The 18,392-nt window shown below is 48.3% G+C and overlaps 1 protein-coding gene across 6 annotated transcripts in view; it reads right to left on the bottom strand.

The window, feature by feature from the left end:
* The window catches only part of LOC119441413 (tripeptidyl-peptidase 2), a 141,043-nt gene that overhangs the window by 51,104 nt on the left and 71,547 nt on the right, over positions 1–18,392 (bottom strand). Inside the window, exons 18-19 of one of the 6 annotated variants that reach the window (XM_037706038.2) lie at positions 11,118–11,234; positions 8,664–8,764 (exon numbers count right to left, since the gene is read on the bottom strand). The exons of 4 other annotated variants lie outside the window; for them this stretch is intronic. In XM_037706038.2, the coding sequence (XP_037561966.1) occupies positions 8,664–8,764; positions 11,118–11,234 (218 nt within the window). The remainder of the gene's footprint in view (positions 1–8,663; positions 8,765–11,117; positions 11,235–18,392) is intronic. One more of the 6 variants, XM_049661242.1, reaches the window with a different exon arrangement.

Genomic DNA, 18,392 nt, shown 5'->3' with positions numbered 1-18,392 from the left:
AAAGAGGCTGGCATTTGACATTTCCCTAAGTTTGCTGCTTATTTGCGAAGCTAGTGAGGGACATTGATGCTCTGAATGATGAACAAGGATGGTTTGGGCTGAACCATAAATCAATCCTTCTTGCGCATCTGCCTGTGCGCTTAGTGTTGCACTGGCTGAAGGCGGACAATCAAATCCAAAGAACGTACATAGTCTCCCACGAATAATTTATACAACTCGAAAAGAATTTACTCTCCTTGGCTAAGCACCAATGTGTGTAGACCCATGGCACGTAACAAAAGCAGATTTCGCGTGCCGTTCACAGCCGCGGTTACTGCTCACTGAGAAGGTGACGGCATTCATTAGTAACCGTTGTGTTATGGTTACAAAACGTCATGCAGCTGAACTCATTCATACCTCACCTCGAGGACATTTCCTCCTTTTCCGTCCTCTGTGTTTATATTTAGCTTTAGTAACAAGTTGACCTAACGGTCAAATTGGGAGGCCACCAGAAATGCTGACTTCACGGAGCCCCCTCAAAAACTTTTCGGCCGCGGAACACAGGAGGCATGGCTGACTTCTGAAGTGCAAGCATCTCTGCCGAGGTGCCGTAGTTACCAGTACACGCCCATCGTCACTAGGCCTTTTCCGGTTCCCTTCAAAGCTAAAGCGGACGGCGCTTCGGAATAAATTACCGACGCTCAGGAGCCGCAATAGTTTCTTATCGTTGTTGTCGCTTTTCGCAACAATTCTATACAAAGAAGAAAAATAGGCTGATAGTAGGAGCACCGTCAGCTGCGATGTGAGCACAGCCGAGCCGGTCGTCTCCCATTGGTAGCCGTGCGCTGCAGCTGAGCTCGACAAGTATCGAAGTTCTCGTTCATGTTAAACGTTTCACAGCGGATATTGTTTTTCATAACATGTACAATTTATGCATCGCTTTATCTAGCGGAAATAATTTGCTTGGAACAGAAGCTGCAGCCAATCTTTTCGTCACCGGTGGCGGATGCACACAGCTTCGCGCGTCATCGATTGGCCCGTTGATCTTGCAGCGGGCCTGCCAAACTGCCGTATACTTTGGACATCTCTCGTGCGGCAGACATTCTATGGCACTAGAGGTCGGTTCGCCCTCGGTATATTTGCCGCTAGCGCGGACGTGCCTAAACCGGAAGTGGGCAGCGTATTGAGAAGCGCGTTGGTGACGAGGAATGTGACGTGACATTTGGAGGAGCATTCGGCGAGGAGGAGAGCCCAGCCGACAAGGAGAGTAGCGAAGGAAAGAGCGAACCGAGCGAGGGCCGTGTTTCTATCATCGAACGCGTGTAACTCCGCTATTACAGCACCACTTCGAAAAATTCTTGCGGCTGCATGTTCATTGCAGACTTGCACACAACTGCAACACCACAAGTAAATTTTGACCTCTTGGTGGTTTAGGGGCCCTTTAAAAGAGCCTCACATCAGTGGAGCTACTAGCAATAAAACACCGCCCCAGTCGTGCCTTCATGGCTTTGACCTCATTTGCTCATTCCTACTGCACTTGAAGCTCTGCCACTGTGCCAGTAAAGTGCAGTGTCTTTATTTATTGGTGCATCATTATGATCAGCTATGGTATTGGCTATGGTACTACCAGCTATGGTATTAGAGTTACAGAGTGGGTACCAAGAGAAGGGAAGCGCAGTCGAGGACGGCAGAAAACTAAGTGGCGTGATGAACTTAGGAAATTTACAGGCGCTGGTTGGAATCGGCTAGCGCAAGACAGAGGTAATTGGAGATTGCAGGGAGAGGCCTTCGTCCTGCAGTGGACATAATATAGGCTGATGGTGATGGTATTGACACCACCTCCAAGATAAGTTCATTGCGCCACCCAATCTCAGAGGCTACAATGGGTATTGTTCACATCAGTAGTATTGTTTTCAGCCAACAGATGATGCCACTGGCTGATCAGTCGCAAGACTCCATGTTTGGTCCTACCAGAGGTACTGCTCTGCTCTGACGCCTAAATAAAAACATCAAGCATAGTACTTACTGGTGCGTCACAATACGCATGAAAACTGGCGGGGATTTCACAAACATAAGGAAACCGCAAGCAGTCCTTTGACTGTCCATGCACACTCCGCCACACGTGTACACAAATACTCGTCTCAAATATTCATAAGAGCATTGTGTGGTGACTAGACTTTAGAAGCTCAAAGGCAACGCATTGCAAAGCATTGCGGGGCCCCTGTAAACAAACACTTTGTGCTGTCACATACCCGGCCAGGGTAGGCGTCTCCAGAGGCAAGCAGCTGCTTATTGGTGTCGAAGATCATCCACAGCTGGGACTCGTACTCAGATTCGTACAGAAACTCTGACAGCAGGCTGCAGCTAGGTGTCACTCCGTCGCTTTGATCTGCACAATGAGTCACCAAACGCAAAGTCAGGCCCCTCTTCCAGAAACAGCCAAACCGGAGCATGAAAACAGTCGCACGACTATCCCCTCATTACCCACAACCACCCCCAGTGGTTTGGCATTCACAATCTCCCGTGCACCTGTTCATACCATTTCGGTTTAAATGAGTGCTCACATGTAATGTGCGTGTTCTGGCAGCAAAAACTAGCCTGCTTTCGAAATTTCAATATCTCAAAAATTCAATACAAATCAATATTATATTCTCTACCTGAAAGACAGCAGCAGCGACTAAAATATACGTTCAGTAGCTTGATGAGACGACAACGGCACAGCATTTCTAAAGCAAGTAGCTATGTATCAGAACATGTTTTGCGTACAATGAGTAAATCAAGTTTTAAACAGAATCGCAACGCCACAAAAATGATACCCACAGCTTTCACACAGGCAAACAAAGCACCTCGGCAAGCAATAGCGACACACACTGCACGCATCCATATGTGACAAGAGAACAACATTATATATACAGTGTAATCTCGTTTATATGATCTTCATGGGAACTGGAAAATAAAGTGTATCATCCGGAAATCGTATCATCCAACATACTATCCACCAAATCGTATTATCAGGAAAAGAAAAAGAAATGTATTATGCCAAAAAATTTATTATGCAGAACTGCATCAACGAGGTTCCACTGTATATTCAATACACCTGTCGAAGTTTAAGCAACTATTCTACGCGAAAATTATCTTTTTATCCCTCACCAATAATCTGCCGGAACACAAAAAATTTTCAAATTAAGCAGATTTTCGAACTATCCAAACAGCAATTTTTTTTTTTTTTTTTAAAGAAGGGCAGAACTGCACTACACAAGCAAGTCAAGTTTATTTCCGTGTAGCAGAACTACTCGAAGTAATCATTGATGGGGGATTGCTTCGTAAGGAAGTTTGCTGCTCCTAACCCATTAACCCATCCGCAGAGTCTCACAGTCACAACCACTACAATAAACAAAGCTGTGGACGAAATTCAGGGACTCAATAACCATCGCTAAAGCGGGTATGCTAGTGGGCTCATCGTTGTCCTTGGCATTGCCTAGTGGCACACTGTCGATGACTTCGTCTTCCACGTTAGCGCACAATTCTGCACGTCCGCTTCTACATTCAAGCAAGTCAATTATTTTTCGGGCTTGCTAGGGTCCGTGAAAACGTCCGAAAAAAATTAATACATGCCTTTTACTGCCCCCAAAGGCTCAAATTACCATGGGCACAACCGAAACAGCTCTGAAGGCCTGCCAGTCCACTTATTAAGCATATTGCTTCATTTACTGTGACAGGAGACGCGTGTACAATTAAGGAATACATTCTCTGCCCCATGGCAGTTGCCCCCTTCCACTCTTGGTATGCTTCACTGCGTAACACCGCTCCGCTGTGGGGAAGCTGCCTTTTGGGTGGGAACTGGCATTATGCACACTGAGGAAGGCAACTAGCTCAGGTTAAAATGAACCAAACCTGCAAAACAACCCGATTAAGTGATGGGACTGGACACCTCAAGGCCACCCAGGAGCTGTGAGATGGCTGCAGATTAATTTGGACCAGCTGCGGCCCTTTAATGAGCCCCCAAAGCACATGGCATGAGCATTCTTGCGTTACTACTTCATCGGAATGTAACCCAAGGTTTCATGCTCAGCCGCAAAACTTCATAACCACTTTGATAGATGACGAGATTTGAGAACCAGAGACATAGGCAAGACTCCTGGTTGTTTAACAAGCGAATCTCCTGGTTGTAATATCAAGACTGTGCACCACGTTTCAAGACATTAATGCCCTCCAAGAAGGAGACCCGGATGGAATGGTGGTCCGTGGGTTTAAAACAACAGGCTACCCAGTGGATATGCATATGTTGTTGTGGAGTTTATTTAAGACAATTTGCATACATTGTGATGGGGGACATGGATAAAGGCCCAACAAGTGTCTGCGAGGCCAAGCCACCCTATGCGGCACCAGCAGCAGGGTTCACCCCAACACTACAGCAGTGACAATCCTGTTCCTAAATGGAATGCGTGTGGCGTGGTGCAGAGTCGTACTCACCAGGGAAAATTGTATGTGAGCTGAATCTCATAGATGACCCTGCCATCGGGAAAACACATCCCGAGCACCCAGTGGCAGCACCTTTGACTCGGTTGGCCTGCAAAAACACAACAGAGGGGACCCCTGCTTTCACATTTCTAGTGTTCCTTTGTGGCTGTTTTCTTTTGTTTTCTTTTTTTTTTTTTTCACTGCTTCAGACACTTTGGCCATTCCCTTGCAGCTGAAGGGAAAAACACTGACTAGCATGTGAGAACTTGCAATGCGTCATCTGTTTTTGTCCCAAATTTGATGCAATATTCTAACAGCCGCATGCTTCTGATTAAACACTCTGCATTTAAAGCTATTTCTTTTATTAATATATAGATTTGAAACTTGCACTGTTCATGTACTATGTGTTCAAGTCACAGAATATTTTTACTGCGATTGCAATTATACGGATACGACAGGCGCATTTCTGCCGTCGTCGTCACCGTGACGTTCCGTATAAAGACCAAGAGCAATAACATTGCCACCGTGCGCTGTATGCTGTATGTGCGAGTGAAAGCACACGAGGGTGAGCTGACGACTGCGGCTCAATCTCGCGCGTGCGAGGGAGGAAAATAGGGAGGAAGCGTGCCATCTTCCGTCGTGCACAAGGCACCGGGAGGAGGGGAAGGAGGCGCGTTCTACTCAGGCAGCTGCTGCGTATGGCGCAGCCGTACTATCTTGAAAGTGATGTGCAATGTGCGCTGTATTTTTGCCACTTAGTTCGCCTTGAAGCGATAGGTCAATTCGCTCACTGCTGCTGCCGCGCTTCCTCACTCCAGCATTTTCACAGCGAGTTTCCGAGGTCATCGAGTGAGATGTGTTCATGTTTGCTTATGCGCGCGCACGTGACACCATGCTTGTTAATTTAGTTAGTAAACGAATGTTTACAAGTTTACATGGCCGATAAAACTGATAAAACTACTACCCTTACTTTGTATAGCTGTCTACTAATTTGCTATTGCAATCGATGCTTCGCCATTCAGTGAAACTGCGCCTTTTGTTGTCATACATTTTTTTTATAGAGTTAAACCTTGATATAACGAACTTCAATATACAATAATTCTCGATATAACGAAGTATTTAACTTTTTATAACATCTTGTCCATAAAACACCATTTATTTAGAAGCTGAATATAACGAAGTGTGTTTGTATGTGACTGCAATACAGTATAGACCGCTTATAACGTAAGTCGCCGGAGTCACGAATATCCGCACTATAAGCGGTACCGCACTATAACCAAAGCAACAATTTTCAAGGCCCGCACATATGCAAAACATGTGCACTGAGCCGCCACGCGTAAGCGACAGTCGAGGAATGCAGCTAGAACGTTTGCATTCAATTTACAGTCGAATCTCGTTAATTCGAACCAAATCATGCGGCGGCGCCTCCGACCCGCATTGCTCCGGCACCGCCATAGAGTAAAAGCTTAGGAGACCCCCTCTCAAATGGCAAAGTCGCCGATTCTGCGTTGCGCCAGAACATGCGTGAACTTGCCGACGTCTCAGCCACGCGTAGAAAATGGCAGTGAACCCTTCTTTCTCCTTTATGCTTCCTCTACTTTCTAGTCACGAGTTGACCTTGCACGCTGCGGCTACGGCACAGAGGGAAGCAGCGGCGCTGTCCCCGGCCGGCCAACGAAACTGCCCACGCCGGCAAACGCCCGCTTCCCGATAACGGCAAAGACGAAACTTCGGGGAGCTGGCGCCGGGCGTGCACGGTGACAGTCGAAAGCGAGGGAGCTACGAGGGAGGGCGAGGGGAGCCACCAAAGAGGCGGAGTTGCCGAGGCGAAATCCGCTTCCCTGCCGCCCTCCTCCCTCACATTCCACGGTCTCCGCGTGCGCCCTTCGCCGTGCTGTGCCGGCCCGCTCCCTGAAGTTTCGTTACTGCCGTTATCGTGAAGCGAACGCGACAGAACACCCATACAAACTTGTTTCGCGGCCCTTGCTCGCTATGCGCGCCGTGATATTTCCCGACTCGCACTCAAGATTCTGGTTTCAGCCTCACTGGCTGAAACCAGAACGCACCACGTGCCCTTCTCCTCCACTTTGTCTCTCTTTCTTCCTCGAGCACTCCTTGGGGCGCCCATTTATCGTGAAGCGAACGCGACAGAACACCCATACAAACTTATTTCGCGGCCCTCGCTCGCTATGCGCGCCGTGATATTTCACGACTCGCACTTAAGATTCTGGTTTCAGCCTCACTGGCTGAAACCAGAACGCACCACGTGCCCTTCTCCTCCACTTCGTCTCTCTTTCTTCCTCGAGCACTCCTTGGGGCACCCATTTATCGTGAAGCGAACGCGACAGAACACCCATACAAACTTGTTTCGCGGCCCTCGCTCGCTATGCGCGCCGTGATATTTCACGACTCGCACTCAAGATTCTGGTTTCAGCCTCACTGGCTGAAAGCAGAACGCACCACGTGCCCTTCTCCTCCACTTCGTCTCTCTTTCTTCCTCAAGCACTCCTTGGGGCGCCCATTTTAGGGGAGCGTTCGCCGTGTCTGCTGACTTACGTACTCCCAGGCAGCCGCACTGTAACCAGTATTTCATTTCCCGCAACTGCACTATAAGCGATGTGTATACATGGAGTGCTATGGGAAAATCAACGGGAGTCTGAAAAGAACGTACTATATCCGGTCCTGCACTATAGGCGGTTACGTTATAAGTGGTCTATACTGTATAATGAAATTTCACTGCCGCTGCAAAGGAACGCCGAGACAATAGATGAAAACTTCCGCGGACGCAGATGGGCAAATGATTGAATTACATGCAGCTGCTTACAACGCACCTCTCAAATCGCGCGCTGCGCGACAAGAGTGACTGCTAAAGTGGAGCCGCATCAAGTTCTTTATAAAGTCCTAGTGCGACAAGATCCTATTGCGCCCCGCGCACTGTGTTTTAGGTGTGAGTGAAAGCGCACGAGGGTGAGAGAAGAAAATGGTGGCTTCACGAGTGCTGCCTTCCTGTACGAGCAAAGGGAAGAGGGGGGAGGGGAGCGAGCTCGCGCTAACGCGATCAAGCACGCATGAGGGGACGGAGCGGGAGATAAGTTGGCGCGCGTCTCGGCAGTGGCTGCGCATGGCTGTAAGCGCGGCGGAGCGCATACGCAGCGTGCGCCCTGCTTTAGAGGTAATCTGCGCAGTGTGCAATGAGTTGGGGTGCCGAGACGCCGTGGCATCATGTAAGCTGTCTTCCCGCGCATTTGGTATCGGAGGCTACGTTATCTCGAGTTTCGGAGTGCCGTTTGAAGCGGAAGGCTGACGAAGCATTCGCGTCCCCGCTGCCATCGCTTTTCAGGATAGCATCGTCTCAGTGCGGGCGACGCAATCAGCCGCGGGGGCGAGTGGACGCGAGAGCGTGGCGGGCTTCGCTTAATTTGTACCGCCGATGTGAAGATACCGTCGACGTGACATGAAACCATATCATTCGTCGCCGACTCCCAAATTCAAGAACATATATTGTTTTCGCATTCAATTTGCTCTTTTCGACTGCCGACAATGCGGAAAGTTCTGCGGCCCCTTTAGTACGTGTAAGAAAAATTGATTGGCGGCTGTACTTATTTGCATAAAAGGTTGAATTTCAATACAACAAAATTTCGATATAACGAGGCAAATTGCCGATTTTACCAACTTCGTTATATCAAGGTTTAACTGCATCAAGGTTTTAAGCGCACGCAGCGGCTAATCAGTCGTGAGATGACGAGAATCACAGCATCCATACTGCTTTGTGCAAAACACAAACAGGACTTGCCGATTCATTCAGCAAATAAAGCATGTTGATCTAGTAAGCATTTGTTTATTGTTCTCTTGATACACTCGGTAATTCGACATTTGGTTAATTCAGACATTTTTTTTTCTGTCTCGTGAAATACAAATTAACCATGTTTTTCTGTAGTTGCTGACCAATTTCTCATCCCTGCTCAATCATTCACATCTCTGCAGCGATGCCACCTTCTGCATTGTATAAAGGCGGCTCTGGTGTTAGTGAAAAAGTGGAGCAACGTGAAGATGTGAGACACCGCCACGTGTGGACATTAAGAAGACACACCAGCAAGATTATCTACTTGACAACTCAAATGATTCCCAATTTGAATTTACGGTACAATCAAATTGCCCGCCACACAATATCCGACTTGCATTCAAGAATAGAATATTCACAATATCCTAATCGAGGGGCTCACCTGAGGACAATGACATGCTGCTTGAGGCATGCCGCGGGAGACACCTCCTCTGGCCGCAGCTGGGAGGTCACATCGAAGCGATACACTCCTTCCGAGGAACGCTGAAACCAACACATACACACAGTGTCACAATCAGAGGGGAGGCATAGAACAAGCCTTCACATACAAATCACATGAAATGGTGCTGTTGTAGTGGGCCAGCTGGTTTAGTGAGCCATGTGACCATGTTCTACTTGTTTAGATTCACAATTTATTCATTTCTGCCATTGGATCCTTAGACAGCTGTTAATCTGTGCTTCCTGTGTGCCTTGTATCTCAGTTCCCATGTCCTGTCCTGTCTTGCATCACAGCGCAGTGTTCCACCCCAACATAAATGGTGGCATACACTTTGCACTACCAGTTGTCTTTTTGGCCTCGAAGTGAAAGTGATGTTACGAACTGGTGGAAAACCTAAGCTTTAAATAAAAGGATTAATTCTGGGGCTTTATATACCAAAACCAAGATATGATAATGAGGCACGCCGTAGTAGGGGACTGAATTAATTTTTACCACCTGGGGTTCTTTAACGTGAGCCCAATGCATGAAACACAGGCATTTTTGCATTTCGCCCCCATAGAAATTCGGTCACCGTGGCCAGGATTTGATCCCATGACCTCGGGCTTAGCAATGCTAAGCCACTACACCACCATGGTGGGTAAGTGCGAAGCTCAATGTAAGCAGGTCGCTCGGTCACGAAGTGCTCTTTGTGCGATTAAAAAGAATTATATGTGCACACAACATGGCACGCCTACGCCTGTCAACATCAGTGGTCTTGATGCCTATTTCATGCTGACACAAACATCAGTGGAAGTACAAAAACGTGACAGCTGGGGCTAAAAATGCCATGGTGCTGATTCATATGGGTGATTCACAAGCAAACGTATGCCTTGGCTTGTCAAAAATGCCCTACAGAGGTCGCATTTGGCATTACTTTCCCTTTTGGGGGGAGGGGGGGGGGCAATATACATTCGTTTCATACAAATCAATATAGTTACTCATACGAAGGTACAAAGCTGGACATTGCCTTACTTCAGTTATTTGAATCAATATTTGAATAATAATATGCAGAGGCACTTAATAACAAGTTTCTTTAACATGCTGGAACATTGCAGTTATGTTGCCAACAGTAAAAACTTGTGAGCCACTACAGTTAATGCTGTTTATTTGACCGTTGCTAATTTGGAAAATTGAGTAATTCACACCATCAGTCTCGTGGCATCAACCAGCATCAAATGCCCTTTAACTCGGAGGCCCTGCACCTGTTTGCACTCGGCACATTTGCCATCAAGTGATAAGCTCAGAAGCGCAGGTAGAGCTACAAAAGCAATGATAAATGAGCGAGACAAAAGCTGCAGTAGCAACCAAATACACAGGTCATATGAAAACAGCACAAGTATCAAGAGCTGAACGAGTTTGCACAATTTTGGGAACCCAGTAGCAGCAAGTAAGACATAAGCATAGTGGAACAGACAACACAGACATGGAACACGCAATGCAGGTGCCGAGTCGCATTGAGAAAATATCTAAGTATATGCGCAGAAACAAAACACGCATGTGCCAGGCAATGCGAAGACAAACAAACGTACAGTCTGTTAACCAACCATGAAGGTACAAAACCCATGGTCACACGCTTGGCTTTATCACATCCTCTGATGTTGTTTTCACCGCATGGCTCTTGAATTTGCTGAAATTCAGCTTCCCTGCATAGCATATGCGACGAAGGAAGTCTGTGTAGTTGCGCACTAGTACGAAAGATGGTGTATGATGTGTGAGTGCTTTAACGCTAGCACCACCTGACAGCATGGATACTTGGGCACAAGAGGAACTTATTTTCTCCTCATTGGCTGTGGGACGGCATCGCTCGGAGACTGACCGCACGGTCGTTGGTGCACTCGACAAGACCAACCAGCAGAGGGCTTACCAATTGCTCAAATGTGTGTCTGTTCGTGAGATTGTACCCGCAAGCGACATTACCCTTACACGCTGTGTCGAAACCCTCAATTCCTCAGCGTATTCCACTTGTTGTGTGCAGATCGGCTAGCTGGCACTTTACAGAAGGTACAATAAATGCCCTTTTATGTTCACAGTAATGTGTGTTGTCAGTCCTTCGTTGCCAAGAACACATTAGACCCCTTCAGTATCAAGCAGAATGATTAGCGTTCTGCTTATGATCATGTCTGCACCCCATTTATACGGTAGGCCTCAAAAGTCATCTGCGCATGTCTCTTCTTACTGTGTGGCGTCGGCATCCATGTCCTGTCTTCAGTCATTATTCCATCTCTAGTGCCTGGCTACTAGGTTCCCAACAAGAAGACAATGTCCCCACAGCTAGAGTACGACTCTTGCGCTGTGAGATGCACTGTCAATCCTAAGGAGATACAGCAAGTGCAGAGATAAAGATATTGAGAAACGCACCATGGCCACCCGGCTGGGATTGGGTTGGAGTCCGTAGAAAGTGAGCGTGCAGTCCACCTCCACGTCACCCAGGTTGGTCCACCACTTGGCAAGGCACAATTCCAGAGTCAAGCCGCCCTGGTGGATGCAAAAAAATTCATTAATTCATTCACCTCAGTAGGACACGAAAAGTTGGTCGCAGTAATATAAAAAAAAGGGTGCCGTCGAACTAAGTAACCCTTTATAAACTGAGATTCTGTATACAGTACAACCTGTTCATATGACTAACTTGACAGTTCCATGAAAAGAGGTTGTTATATCAGTAGTTCTTTATATATAGACTTGCACTTAAAAACACAAAAAAATTATCCGCATTGAAGCTGGTGTCAGCAGTTACAATTCGGCAGAACTTTGTTCTGAAAACCAGACCTTCGCTGTCATTTTTGTTTGTAGTGCATTCCCGTACCTAGCTGCAAACTTCCGTTAAAAATGCCCATCTAAAGAACAAAATGTGGCATTGCACGCCAAACGGCAAAGCCACGAACGAAACCAAAACCATCGTCCGGGAAATCTTCACAATGGCGTGGAGGCAAATGTTCAGACGTACCGAAGGCGGTAAATAAAGTGTTAACTTCACGAGAGAATGGATTTTGTGCCGCTGTTACAGCATTTTTCGTACACTGCGGCAGACGCTTAACTCACCGCTCGTGCCCGGCCGATCGCGAAAGTTATTTTGCGGCACATGCACCGTAGCAATGAAGTGGTTTGACTTATCACAATTTCACTGCATATTGTGGGGTTCTTCCCCAACCCGTAGCGCGTGTAATCGCAGCTACGTAGGGTTCGGGCGAATAAGGCAACCAGCGAGTCAACTCAACAACGTTTATTGCTGTCAGCAATAAAACACACTTGTAGAGGGAAGTCCGCTCTGTATAACAACTAATAAAATAGGCTTGCCTCGTCGCGTGTGGTAGTCACGCGAACGAGGTCACTCACGGCTTTCAGCAGGTAAAAATCCGTCCAGGCAGTAGGTCAGAGAGAGCGGGGGTCTCTCGGTCGCGCTCTTTTATGCCTTTTTGCCTTTCCGCGAGGGGAGTGTCCTGCTCGCCCGCCGGATACTTTCCCTCTTCCCGCGCGGCACGCGCGTCGCGAGAGGCGAGCGAGAACCGGGAGAGGGCAAAGTGCATTTCTCCCGTGTTCGCCCGGCTCCCGCAGCGCGCGGTGTGCGCGCACGAGATGTCCACCCGGCTGCTGTCGCGGGCGCTCCGTGCGCCGGCGACGGGCGAGCGCCCGCGGGAGAAGGTGCCAGCATGTGCTCCCCCACAATATTTATGGCAAAGTTGGCAAGCTTGGCAAGCTTGTGCTTACCGGAAGTTTTATTTCCAGAAGTCGGTCAGGCTGGATTTCTTACGCTTCATGGCAAGCAAAGGCGTTACGCGAGTCTCACAGTCCGTTAAAAGAGCCATCGCAATGTCATTGTCGTGGGCTCCGATAACTTTTATGATGAGGTCAAAAGGATTACAGTGGAATCTCGATGATACGAATCTCACAGGGTCAGGAAAAATATTCGTATTAGCCGAAATTTGTATCATCGAAACACAATTAAAACTAGCTAAATTATGGGGGGATGAGAGCATCAGATCGCGAAAATCGCGAGAAAAAAATTATTTTTGAAAACCACGCGTTTCGGTATCTGCAACGCCTAATCTATGCTGTATCAAAATGGTTTGGCTGAAAACGCGCTAAAAGTGGCCGAAAAAGATTTATTCGTCAGACTCAGTGCGCAGGGCGGAAAACAGCTTTAAATCACGCAAAATCACCGCAATTCACGGAGACATATCTCCTATTTCCCGCCACCGAGCACCGCCATCTTGGTAACGTTCGAAAGCTCAAAGTTTCGCCATTCCGCTTCTCCATTCGTCCGTCGTCGCCATCTTGTAACAAATGCGCAAACTATAGTGTACTCGAAAGCGCAAACTCAAAAGAAGCACGGGTCTGCAATAGGTAGTCACACGGACCATCCGATGAAAGCAGCCTCCGATTGGCTGCCGTGCTGAAAGGCGTTTCTCCATTGGTTGCTGCTGTGACAGGGGCAAGATGGCAACCGCAGTTGTCTGCTTCGTAAACCACGCCGGCGTCTTCACTTGACACGCAGAATTCGGATTACTGAGAGCTCCCAGGTTAGTGAGGGACCGTCGCTCGTTGGAGAAAAAATTTTGGACGAAGCACGCCTTCGGAATACAGAAGCGCAAGCCTCCTACGGCAAGAAAAATATGGCGATTAGCGGGAGAAGCGGAGGAGCAGCCGACTGAACGTGCCGCGCTACCTCGCACGGTGGATTACGTGCCGCTCTATCTTGCACCGTGTGACTCCGGCAGCGAAACCGACAATCGCCCTGTGTCATCGGCACCGATAACGCAGCCGACGGGAGACGCGCCAACGGAGGCTCCCGCGCCTCGCCGTACGGCCGCGCGAATCAGCTGAGATCGTATCTCGGTAGACATAGCTCGCTGCGACTAGGCAAAATGGCGCAAATACAAAGAACACGGCCCGAAGCACAGCAGCCACTCCGTCCGATGGGCGACCGCCAAAAAGGGGGAAAAGCACGAAAGCAAGAAAAGCGCCACTGCTTTAAATTCTTCGCGCCCAGTCGCGGCCTCCGCGCTGTCCGGCGCCGTGTCCGCGCCTCCGCACCAAAAGAGAAAGGGAGAAAGCGCGTGACTGCACGCTGTTCTCTTTCTCGGCCGTCGGTGGGGCGGCGTTTATTCGTATCAACCGACGCGGGTCGAAAATCGATTCGTAACAACCGTACTGTAGCATGTTGCAAACTAATGGGGCTTGGCCGGGACCACAGAAAAATTCGTATCATCTGGAAATTCGTATTAGCTGTGATCGTATCATCGAGATTCCACTGTACTTTCAAAGCAGTCGCCGGAGTCGGTGTGTCTAGCGGATTGTCATTTTCCCCAGACGACGAGACAAGACGTTGGCATCATGTTGACAACAGCGGCTGCAACACGGCTGCTTGGGCGCTATCTTGAAAGCAATCTGAGACGTGTACAAAGTGCACGCCCGCGTGGGCCTCATTTTCAAAGCGCCAGTAGAGTCGTGTGCACTGTGCTTAGCGTTGAAGCGAGAGATGGCCCAGAGGTCAATTTACTCGCTGCTATTGCCGCGCCTTTTCACTCCAGCATTTTGATATCAAGTTTCCGCAGTCATCGAGCGAGATGTGTTCATGTTTACCCGAGCACGCGTGACACCGTGCTTGGTAATTTAGTTAGTAAGCGGATGTTTACAAGTTTATACGGCCGATAAAACTCCTATCCTTACTTCGTATTAGCTGTCTACTAATCTGCTATTGTAATCGATGCTTCTCCTGTCGGGCGAAACTGCTAAATTTTTTTCCTTCTGCTTTCTACCTCGGTGATCATATATGCCTTCTCCTTGAGAGAGAGAAATTTACGTTTCTTCGTTGGCGTAGCCATTTCGACCGGACACACACCTCAGGAAACGGCAGCGATTGTGGGGATGCTATGCAGTCTCGCGCAGGCGTGTGATGACCCCGCGTGTTTATGGATTGCAGTGGCGTAAATCGCTACTTTGATTTTGTTCGCGAGAACCTCGTTCACGCGGACATACAATCGTCACAGCTTTGCAAAGGCCTTCTAATTTGACTACTCGGCAGTTACAATTTCATTTCAGTCCCAGTTTCGTTCTCGAAAAGTTAGTTGAAACAGAAATACCAAATAAAACGCCTTCGTTATGAACAGACTTTTTTGTACTACTTTCTATGGGCAGCTGACAGGGAATCGTAAAATCTTCATGGTGGTGGAAATTTCGTTGTAGCAGCGTTCGTTGTAGGGGGATTCGACTGTATATCCGAAGGTGACAAGCCGAGAATACAGCGCACCTGTTTTTTGGCCACTTGTGGGATGAAGTTACTCATTTTTGGGCAAGTTTGGTATTTCAGACTCCCGTTTATTCAGACATTTTGGTGATCCCTGTCAAGTTCAAGTTATCGGTCGGCGACTGCGTCTACTTTTGCAAAAGCTGTTCTCTTCCTTCGCCCTCAACTTTGCCAGTACATAGACAAGCTAGAACAAAAGCCTGCTGCAGTAATTACAGTAAAAGCTCGATGATACGAATCTCACGGGGTCATGAAAAATATTCGTTTTAGCCGAAATTCGTATCATCGAAACACAATTAAAGCTACTGTCGAATCTCGATAATTCGAACTCGAAGGGGCCCGAAAATTTGTTCGAATTAAAGGATGTATTTTTGAAGTATTCGTGCACCATAGCACGATGCATGAACGGTGCGAGTCGTGAAATATCGCGGCGCGCAAGCACATAGCAAGCGCGGGCCACGAAACTGCCCACGCCGGCTAACGGTCGCTTTCCGATAACGACAGAAAACAAAGCTTCAGGGAGCGAGCGGGCAGCGCCGGCACACGGGTGCGCGCGGAGACCGTCGAAGGTGAGGGAGGAGGGCGGCAGGAAAGCGGATTTGGCCGCGTCAACTCCGCCGCTTCGGTGGCTCCCCTCGCCCTCCCTCTCAACTCCCTCGTAGCTCTCTCACCTTCGACTCCGTGCGCACATCTCCGTGCGCGCCCACCGCCATGCTGGCGCCAGCTTATTTTAGCCGCCCCCTGAAGTTTCGTTTTCTGCTGTTATCGAGAAGCGAGCGTTTGCGGGCGTGGCAGTTTCGTTGGCCCGACTGTGCCTCCGCCGCTGCTTCCCTCTGCGCTGCTGCCGCAGCGTGCAAGGTCAACATGTGACTAGAAAATAGAGAAGGGTTCACTGCCATTTTACCCGCGTGGCTGAGACGTCGGCACTAGTGTGTGCTAGAATACGGTTGTCTAGAACACTCTAGTCAGCACACACACGCTTGTTCCGGCGCGATGCAGAAACGGCGACCTTGCAATTTGAGAGAGGGGGAAATTTCCGCCGCGGGTTCTTTTTTTTTTTTCCCCGTTCCTTCGCGCGCGGCATTGAGGGGTCTCTCCTGAGCTTTTGCTCTATGGCGGTGTCGGAGCAATGCCGGTCGGAGGCGCTGCCACGTGATTTGGCGCGCTGCTAAGAGCATTGTCGGTGCGCGGTATGTTCGACATAAGCGCGTTTGAATTCGCTTGCTTCGCGTTGACGTTGAACGAAAGCACGTTTTTCATGATAGTCTCGCTGTGCAACAATTGTGCTCAGTGTTGACGTTGCAAGGCCTAGCTCCTTAGCCAACTCCGTCCGCTTCCTCTTGGGATACTCATCGACCTTTCGAAGAATGCCTAATTTCTCTTTAAAGGAGAGTGCTTTCCGCTTGCGAGACATAGCTCGCTGCGACTAGGCAAAATGGCGCAAACACGAAGAACGCGACCCGAAGCGCAGCAGCCACTCCATCTGACGGCTCGCAGAAAAGGAGGAGAAGTACAAAAGCACCAAAAGCGCCACCGCTTCAAACTCTTCGCGCCCAGTCGTGGAGTCCGCGCTGTCCGGCGCTGCGCCTCCGCACCAAAAGAGAAGGAGAGAAAGCGCGTGACTGCGCGCTGTTCTCTTTCGCGGCCGTCGGTGGGGCGGCGTTTATTCGTATCAACCGACGCAGGCTGAAAATCGATTTGTAACAACCGTTCTCTAGCATGTTGCAAAGTAATGGGGCTCGGCCGGGACCACAGAAAAATTCGTATCATCCGGAAATTCGTATTAGCCGTGATCGTATCATCGAGCTTTTACTGTACCAACTCCAAAATGCAATTAATAATGCAAGAGTAACTGCAAGTTTCGCACGAACAGGGTGGCTCCTGCTTCCAAAGGCACAACAATATTCCCTGAATGTACCTCCTCAATGCGGTTGATGATGCAAGCATACTTGAGCTAAAATTTTATTTCAATTCTGGTGTGTTACCGCCAAAACCACGATATGATTATGAGTGTCACTGTAGTAGACAGCTCAGCAGTAATTCTGACCACCTGGGGTTCTTTAATGACCACATAAATCTAAGTACACGAGCGTTATTGCATTTCGCCCCCATCGAAATGCAGCCGCTGCAGCTGCAATATAAACCAGGACTTCGATAAAGCATATTTTGAACATCGCTTTTACCACTATATTCACTTTTGCCTCCTTTGCCACCTTGAACAACCTAGCTAAAAATATTTCGCAGAAGATTTCGAGAAAACTAAAGCCAGTAAAGTAAACAGCCCAAAGCACACAAACAAGCTCACGTACAGACGGGGACAAAATATTACGAGATCAACAAGTGCACGCCAAATTGCAGTCATGTGCCCTCTGACAAAGCGAATGCCTGGTGTAGGGACCTTTCATGCTCCTGTGCCTGCCAATACACCCACTGTTCAATGTGTAGCATTCTTTCGCTAGGCGCCCGGGATCATTTTCTGCTCCGATCCGTTCGACCTTCCATTTCACGTCCCAAAATACCTGTGCCACCATCTAAGACTTGAATGGGTATATTTCTGTGAATACACCAACTCCTGTACGCTTACCACCGCCTACTCGTGGGTGCACGAACCTCCCATGCAATATTTCGCCAGCCAGTATGGGAGTGACAATATTTGCCTGAACTTCGACCTTCTGGCTTTCAACAGCTTCGTGACTTTGCAAACTCATTGTTTTAAACAAAGCAGTTTTATAAATAATTCAATAAACACCATTAAATTGTCTGGCGGCAGGATTCGAACACACAACTTCTAGTACAGAAGCCCGATAATGAAACCATTACGCCACGGACGCATGCATCAACAGGTGGCATAGAACACCCTTATATAAATTTCTCGTGGGCAAGCGAGTACATTGAGACACTTGGCGCGTTTCAATTTGGCCTTACCAAGGCACAGTTAGAAACGCAGGCGAGAGCTTGTGCAGACAAGGAACACGTAAATAATGCAATCAACCAGAGAATTGTGTCTGCAACAACAGGGAGAAGATTCTGAAGAGGACGCGTAGGGCAAGTGTGTTGATGGGCAAATTATGCGAGAAAAAAAGCACTACAGCAACATTTCTTTCATGTACCAAACATCAGATTGGTAGTAAAAAATGAGTTTACTGGGGAGATTGTCACAGTGTGCATGGTATTCCTTAATGTTGCTTATCTCTTTAAATACGGCAGTCTTGGTTTCAAGGGTACAGTATAGGCTTCATAAGTAATGATTACAAAGAATGCTTTGCACTATATGACAATTCCCCAGTTGGGAGTTTCTGCCCTATTATTTCCGGCCTGCTGTCAAGAATTTCAATCATTGCAAAAGATTGCTCTAAGAAAGCGGTGTCTGTTTCCGCTGTTGCAACATG

Source organism: Dermacentor silvarum, chromosome 2 (assembly GCF_013339745.2).
Source record: "Dermacentor silvarum isolate Dsil-2018 chromosome 2, BIME_Dsil_1.4, whole genome shotgun sequence".
NCBI lineage: Eukaryota > Metazoa > Arthropoda > Arachnida > Ixodida > Ixodidae > Dermacentor > Dermacentor silvarum.
The sequence above is the reverse complement of the archived record's forward strand: the minus strand, read 5'-3'. Positions and strand labels throughout refer to the sequence as shown.